The sequence below is a fragment of the Sinocyclocheilus anshuiensis genome, unplaced genomic scaffold (assembly GCF_001515605.1).
Source record: "Sinocyclocheilus anshuiensis isolate Anshui unplaced genomic scaffold, SAMN03320099.WGS_v1.1 scaffold703, whole genome shotgun sequence".
Taxonomy (NCBI): domain Eukaryota; kingdom Metazoa; phylum Chordata; class Actinopteri; order Cypriniformes; family Cyprinidae; genus Sinocyclocheilus; species Sinocyclocheilus anshuiensis.
In genome coordinates this window covers 42,237-50,956 of record NW_015551036.1, presented here as the reverse complement: position 1 = coordinate 50,956, position 8,720 = coordinate 42,237, and the positions used below count along the sequence as shown (strand labels likewise).

At 37.8% G+C, this 8,720-nt stretch overlaps 1 protein-coding gene across 1 annotated transcript in view; it reads left to right on the top strand.

Moving 5' to 3' along the window:
* The window catches only part of LOC107661337 (anthrax toxin receptor 1-like), a 56,616-nt gene that overhangs the window by 46,681 nt on the left and 1,215 nt on the right, over positions 1 to 8,720 (top strand). The window contains exon 18 of the mRNA XM_016450857.1: positions 8,558 to 8,708. Coding sequence (XP_016306343.1) covers positions 8,558 to 8,708 — 151 coding nt within the window. The remainder of the gene's footprint in view (positions 1 to 8,557; positions 8,709 to 8,720) is intronic.

Sequence of the window (8,720 nt, the reverse complement as noted above, 5' to 3'; positions counted from 1 at the left end):
ATTCAAAACGTAATAATCACTTTAATGTAGCTTGCGCCAACAGTTGTACACGGAAGCAGTTCCGGGAGCATGACGTATGAGGTCAGCGCCGGTGAGTCTCGTGAAAACCAACGTTTGTTTACAGGATCAAAGGAAGCAAAGTTTCCTTACTTTAGCAAAGTAAAACCAGTCTACTCTTGGCTTATATCGAAATCCTCTGACATTCTTCTTTACAAATCCTCGTTTTATACTTCACTTCTGAGCGACGCATGCGCACAGCCGACCTCATACGTCATTCCCCCGGAACTGCTTCTGTTTACAACAGTGAGCGCAAGCTAGATTCAAGTGATTATTACGTTTTGAATATGGATATTTTTCTTACAAAAACGCATCGATTTGCTACAGAAGGCCTTTGTTCACCCCCCCGGAGCTGTGTAAGACACTTTTTTTTATGGATGGGCGATTTTTATTTAAGTTCTTTTGGACTGATGCATGCAACACCCGCTGAGTGGCATTAAACAGCTTGAAAGATCAAAGACAATTTTTAATATAACTCCGACTGGATTTGTCTGAAAGAAGAAAGTCATATACACCTAGGATGCCTCGGGGGTGAGTAAAACGCAGCCTAATTTTCATTTTTGGGTGAACTAACCCTTTAAACCTACCCGATAAACACTTCATTATTAAATACTCCTGAGGCACTTTATTTCCATTTTTTTTATATTTCCTTCATTTTTATTGAAAATAAATGTCTTTCTGATCTGATATGTGATGGGAAAAGAGTGAAGAATGAGTTTGGCAAATGGCGGATTCGAACTCGGATCAATCGCATCAAAGCATGCCGCCAAGCGCTTTACGCCCTACGCCACTGAGCCTGTTGAATGATGCTTGTCTTTCATAATGTTGTTTATGCCAACCAGACATTAGTGGGCAGAGCTAGTGTAAATAGTCTCTGCCAACAAGGTGGGCTATTTGCACTTAGTGTAAATATACACTCTGTTAAAAAATCTTAGTAGCCTTGGTGCTTAAAAACACTCAGAACACCAGAATACTACTTAGCAACAGTCTAGTATCAACTTTCGTAAATGCAAGCATCACTCACATTTTCTTCAGAAAGTTAGAAACTCCAGTTGCATCAAGTCTAGAATGTACAATGTGATGCATCTTGTTCTTACAGTGCACTGCCAATAACTTGATGGCTCCTGCAAGCCTAAGAGCTGCTAAGACAGGCGGTCATTTTCTCCACTTCAAAACATGCAGCTTTATTTGACCAAAGTACAGAGATGAGGTCCAAATGTCAACAGATCCGTTTGGATGCAACACCATGTGCAGAGGGTGGTGTCATTTATAACTGAGGCACACTGCAAAACTCAACACCCACACCCACATTTTCTCTGAGGAGCTCACTTAGTAGCGCTAAATGTCATATCCCGCTGTATGTTTGGAGGGTCAAACTGCGAGTCACATTTGGCTTCAACTTTGGACCTACTCCTCTTAAAGAGACGTTTCACAGATTGCACAAAATCACCATCTTGCTGTTTTGTAGTATCCTGCAGCAGCTCCATGTATCTGCAGGTAAGATGGAGTTGCTCAGATATTTGCTGGGTGATGACAAGAAACTGAACTTGCATCATAGAATGACATGTACATTGATACTCAACACAACTGACTACCCAACAAAGCAATCAGATTTGATTTTAAGAACCATAAAAGAGACCTGGGCCTAAAAGATCCAACAGAGAAAGCAGACCAATGGGCAGAAACTATATAGTCTAGACTTGTACATCAGGAAAATGATACAATTGCTTTACAAGAGAACTGCCAAACATAGTACAATGATTAACAGCATCGGGGAGGTGACACCCTCAGCGATTAGAGAGTTTGATTACATCACACTATGAGGTTAAACCATTACCATTTCACTGCAATGCATGAAGCCACTTGGACGCATGCCGAAACTTAAAAACACATCCAGATGCTCCAAAATAAATAGGAAAAGACATTCGGTGACCTGGATGACTTAAGTGTTCACAGCCCTTATGAACGAATACAGTGGCAGTCAAGTCAAGCCAAATCAAGTCACCTTTATTTATGTACAAATGAGTTTGTTTCAAAGCAGCAAAAAGACGATCAATGATGCAAATGTTATCAAATATGAGACAAATCCAATTTCTGCTGTAAAGCAGCTCAAAAAGACAGCACTGTCTTTACAAAAAATGTAAACAAAAATGATATCTATTTTTCATGTACTTTTATTTGGACCTTGGTTTTACCTTTTGTACATAGGCCTGTCCCTGAAAACCATAATATTAATGAAATATAATGACACATGGTGTTCCCATGGAATCATGTCCAAAAACTCTATATCATGTAGCCTAAACCAAAGCCCAAAAAAGCCAACAAACATGTTTCAAAATAATGTGAGAGTTCCTTTGCAAACTATCTAGGTTTATGCTTTTTGGTGCAGTGGTAGTTAGCGTGATGATAAAGGCGCATATGCAGAACATTACATCGGACAAACAGCTGTGAGCCGTAAAGCAAACATAGACAGTTATGCTGCTGAGTAGGGATGTTGTTGTCTGGCAAACCCACCAGAAGATTCCAGTATCTGAAGCCAGCTTTAAAATATTTTGCTTATATAATGGGGCACAGGATGTAGAGTTAGTCCAAGTTAACTTTTTAAGGGGCTTTGCAAACATTTTGTTGACAGCTATTGTAATCTTTCATGTAAGAAGTATTCACTTCCCTCACCTTTCCAAAACACTCCCATGTGTGGACTGATTGCTCTGAAAACTGTATGTATATCCAGGGTTACATCAACAAAATTACTGACAAAAATGTTTGTTTGACAAACATTAAGGAAGCAAAACAAAAAATGTGCATCATGAAGCAAAAGACCAAAATTACACAGAATTTCAGTCTATGACTAAATTGATAATGACGTTTATTTTCATGCACTGTTTGCATTGTTTAGCACCCAATTACCAAAACAAACATACAAATCATGTAACACCACAAACGCACCCACAAAATCTCTACCGAACACAATTAGTGTGGTGTAATTTTCCATCTTGCAATGCTGGGTTATGAATGATTCAGCAGACTACTGCAATCTGTCATGCTTTACTGGGATTAAATAGCATTTTTCTATCACTGGGTTCAAGTCTCTATAATGCCAAAATTGTAATGATATGTATGCCTAAATATGCACAGTATGCTGTTTAGTGAATTTTATACCATGTACAAACGTCGCTGCAGTTAGTTATAGCTACTTAAAATTTGAAATTACGTTAATATCTAACTTAACTAAGCTTAACTAAGCATATAATTTTAAGTCAAGCATGCTTGCTTCTTTTGTTTAAGTTGAAACAACACATTTACTTATTCTAATGTTGATTTTTAAGTTGTGACACCTAATCGCATCAATCTTTTTTTTTAACAGTAAATGGTACAGTTTACAGCTCATTGCATAACATTAGATAATGCATTAACTAGCATTAACTAAGAATGAAAAATACATTCTACAGTACTTTTAAACTTTGTTGATATTAGTTAATAAAAAATATGTTAACTCATGTTAGCTCAGGTCCATTAAATAATACTATCAGATACCACTTTTGATTTCATGTACTAATAAATGTTGAAATTAACATTCAATAAGATTAATAAATGCTTTAGAAGTATTTTAATTGTTAGTTCATGTTACCTATACTGTTAACAACTAAAATTTACTGGGTAAAAGTGTTACCCAGTAAATTGAGCCACTTACCCAAAACTGCACGCTCAGCACTCTGGTGGATGTGTGTCAGTTGATGGATATGTGTTGGAGTATCTTGCATTGGTGGGTCTGACCCAGATTCTTGACATTAGCGTGACGTGAGTTTGGTGGTTGTGTCTTTTGGTTTTACATAGCAACTGTGGTCATATATATCTGTCGAGCTTTGAGTGGATCAAAACATCTTTCATTTTCAAAAAAGAAAACAAAAAGGGACGTTAACTAGCTTTAATGCAAGTTGCTGACACATGCTTCTGTCCAACTAGTCAGTGTGGTCAAGTTGATGCTACATACATACAAAATCACTGAACAGCATGGATCTGTTGCTAATTACAAGCAGATGATATTTTACTGAGCTGTACAGTGATGCATAATAGCTTCCAGACTTAAACCGCCCATTTACATTTTAGACCATTGATATTTAAGATCAGTATGTCCCTCTCAGAGGTATCATACCTTTGAATTTTTGCAATATTAGTTCAAATTGTGTTGGTTAATATTTTAAATAACTGTATTTTTAGAGTAGATGTGTATTTTTTCCCCAAATGTTTTTAAACTTCTGTTTTAATTTTTATTTTAGATAATGGAAAAAAAAAATGATCTAAAAGTTATTGATTCTGGCATAAGTATGGAATATATGCCACTTCAGATATGACTTCTTTTCCACCTTTGATCTGCAAAGATGTATTATTATGTTGGCCGCAGTGCACATAAATCTTATCCTGTTGTCTACACATATGTCTAACATATGCACTGGTTAAAAACATCAATACTTCCTTTTCAACAGGAAGGCATAGTTAAGTTTTTGATTTGAAATGTGATCATTTTTCTATGCACTCTGAAGTTGAGTAAGTGGTGACAATAAGACAGTTTGAGCAGAGCAGAAGACAAAAGTCTAGGAATGAAGACCTGGCATTTAACAGAGGAAGAGGAATTTTGATCTAAGCAGTTACAGGAAGTGTAGGCATGTTGTTATTAAAACTGTAGGGTCTGGTGACTGTAAAATTAAAAAGAAACTAGAGCTGGCTGCTGCCCCGACTACTTCTGAGAGAGACAGTGTGGAGATGGAGAGAAGGTTGCATGCGTCTGCTGTGGTAAATGAATATACTGAAATGAAGGCACTACCAAAGCAACAGTATTGGTGGACACACAGCCTAACTGTGACTATATCAACATGCAATATCGATGAAATCAAAATCTCTATATATTTTCTTAAGCAAAAAAAAAAGAAAAAGAAAAAATGAGGAAAAAATATATAGATTTTTTGTTTAGTTTTAATGTTTGGGGTTGCCAGATGTCAAGAGTTAAAATCCCCTTAAAAGGATTTTTCTGCCCTGCCCTGCTACTTTATCTTTACAACCTGGCAAAGTGCATTTGCTCCCTCTACACTGCAGAGGAAGTGCTGATGATCCAAAAAAACATTGACAAACATCTACATTGAAATTTAGAGATTTACATTGAGATAATCTGCTCAAATGAAAGTGTAATACAGCCAGTCTCTGTTGAACTAAATCCAACCATGGATCTCAACTATAATGTTTGTAAGTGTGGTTGCTGAATCAATGCACTTATATAACTCCTGTGCTACAATTCATAGTTTTTGTTGTTGGTTTAATAGGAAAACATTAATATTTTTTGGAATTAATATAAAGAATTTCACTGTTTTAGCTTTTCAGAGAAGCGTTTGAATTTTACCAGCTTTCATAATGTAGAAAGCGTGTTAATTTATATGGTAATTTAAAATATCAGGATGCTAGATGAGGTAAAATAAACCATGTATATGTGTTGATATTTCTTTTATTTGTGCTTATAAGTGAAGATAAAGACTAAATTAAAAAACAAAACAAAACAAAAAACACAAAAGTAATCATGTTCCTGAAATTAAACACTAAAATTGATTATAATCATAATGAACTGAAAATGCAAAAGAATATGCAAAATTAGTAGCATAATAAAAATGTATCTTAAATTTCAATTGTCTCTCTGCAGACAGTAATTTAATGCACAAAACAATTTTTTACATATCTCAACATTATCAACATTAAAATATTTAACACAATATTATATTGTGTTAAAACAAGTGTACTTAAAGAAGGTTTGTTTAAAAGTGTCTTCTTAACTTCCAAAGTCCTTTTGAAGTTGGCATAAACCTCATCTACTTTTTGTCAAGATTATGTATTAATATGTGAAATTACAAATAAAATCTGGCAACCCAATTATGCATTTAAAAAAAAAGGTTATTTAGCCTAAATCACAGTGAAAAACTGCATATTCCTGACAGGACCAACTATTCCAAGGCAACCAAACATGTGATTGGCTCTTTTAACTAAAACTATACTATAAAGCGGGTCTTCTGTTCCTCCACATTTGCTATTGCGATTTCTTCCATTTGTTTTTCTATGAGTAGTTGGTCGCTGTAAACTTATTTGTCTTATAGAGCTATACATACCAAATAATTTCAGGCTTTTGTTGATCTTAATGACAGTGCATACTATAAGCTCTTAACTGCATGAACTCACACTGTGTGTGTGTGTGTGTGTGTGTGTGTGTGTGTGTGTGTGTGTGTGTGTGTGTTTCCTGGGGCCAACCTGGAGTTCTTTATTAGTTGACAGGAAATTGGGACAGAGTTCTCTAATTTTCCATAAGTGTTTCTAGTAAACAACCAACAACTAGCCTTTACTCTGTGTATCATTAAAATGTGTCTGGCATTTATAGCTTCCTACAGCTACAGCAGACAGAAAGACCAGCACGCCTCTCAGCATGGCAGTCTGCCTCTGTGTGTGTGTTTGTCATGTTATTTATTGACGGTAAAGTCCATCATGATTGCTGCCCATTGCCCAACCACATGCATTCAGAGATTTAAGACAAACACTCCTGGCTTATTCACTGCATCTGAACTGGAGTCAAATAACATAACACACGTTTCTCATCTGCCACGCTGTCCTACATGATGGCAACAAAACAAGTTTTTTACAGTTTGACTTCTGAGGCTGAATTCCTCTCAACCTCTGAGTTAGTTTTCTAATGCAAAATGAATGATTCCATGAAAGGTGTTTTGCCAGTAAATGTTACGGGTATTTTGCGAGCTCTGAGAGTTTCCGTTTACCATAACGCTGTAGTGGTTTCATAGAAACATGCTAAACATCACTCAGAACATGTTATAAACCACATAGCAATGCCTTAGTGCAGAACACCCTAGCAACTGCAACATGTTAGCCACTGCATAAGTAGCAACACCCTGACAACTATCCATGACATCTTAGCAAATGCATAGCAACATGCTAAAACCCCAAAGAATACAATAACGCTGCAAAGCAACAACCTGACAGTCACCTAGAACACTGTAGCAACTGCATTGCCAAAAGCCACTCAGAACATTTTAGTCACCTTAGCAACTTCGCAGCAACATGCTAAAAACTCATTAGAATATGTTAGCAACGCAGAGCAATGTCCTGACAACCACCCTAGCAAATACATGGCAACATGCTAAAAACCACTCATAACATGATATCCACTGGATAGCAACAACTTGACAATGACCCAGAACACCACAGCAACTCCATGGCAACACGGTAAAAAAACCCTCAAATTCACAAAACATGTTACTCTGGCAACATGCTAAAAACTACTCAAAACTTTTTAGCTACAACATAGCAAAACCCTGGCAACCACCCACAGTAGCCTAACAACAGCCACTACATAGCAACATCCTGGCAACAATGCCAAAAACTGTAGCAACTCAATTCAATTCAAGTTTATTCGTATAGCGCTTTTCACGATACAAATCGTTGCAAAGCAACTTGAAACATATGCCATTACCTATATTGTACTGTGGTACAGTTATGGAGGCCCTTCATAATGCAGAGGTCAGCTGCCTGCTCTGCCAATAGTTAGAAATGGCACTATTATAGTAAGCAGTGTTTAATAAACAGCTGTTTTTCTAAATTCTGCTGAGGTGAAATTCAGTGCAGTCATGTATCGTGATTGTGTTAGTATCGTGGCATATGTATCGTGATACGTATCGCATCGTGACTTTGCTGGTGATACACAGCCCTAGCAATCACCTGCAGCACCCTAACAACAGCCACCACATAACAACACCCTGACAACCACCCACAGCAGCCTAACAACAGCCACCACATAACAACACCCTGGCAACAACACCAAAAATTCTAGCAATTGTATGGAAACATGCTAAAAACCACTCAGAACTTGTTAGACACTGCATAGCAACACCCTGGCAACCACCCACAGCAGCCTCAGGCTGATGATACACAGGGCAACTTTTTGAGCAATTTTGCCGGGCAACTTTTTTGAGCAATGTTGCTTGGGCACTTTCCCATTGAGAATGGGTAACAAATTTCTATCTGGATAATTTAGATTGGTCGTGGGTCCTGTGTCTCACCTGGTTGCCCGGAAACATTGCTCAAAAAGTTGCCCAGTGTATCATCAGCCTCACAACAGCCACCACATAGCAACACCCTGGCAACCACCCTCAGCAGCCTAACAACAGCCACCACATAGCAACACCCTGACAACCACCCACAGCAGCCTAACAAAAACCACAACATAGCAACACCCTGGCAACCACCTGCAGCAGCCTAACATCAGCCACAACATAGCAACATCCTGGCAACAATGCCAAAAACTTTAGCAATTGTATGACAACATGCTAAAAACCACTAAGAACTTGTTAGACACTGCATAGCAACACCCTGGCAACCAAAACGGGAAAACATTGCAGCATATTTTCTTTCAAAAAATATTATGTCTTAAATCATTTGTTGTGTCTTTCTCTCTCAGGGTCGCTGTATGAACTTCACTCGCATCAAGTCTAGTCCTCCTCCACGCTATCCATCCTACAACCACCATTCTTCACCTATCTACACCCCTCCATGCACCCTCAGCCCGCCCCCTCCTCAGGGCCAGCTGACCCCTCCTCCACACAGTACACCTCACTCCCTGT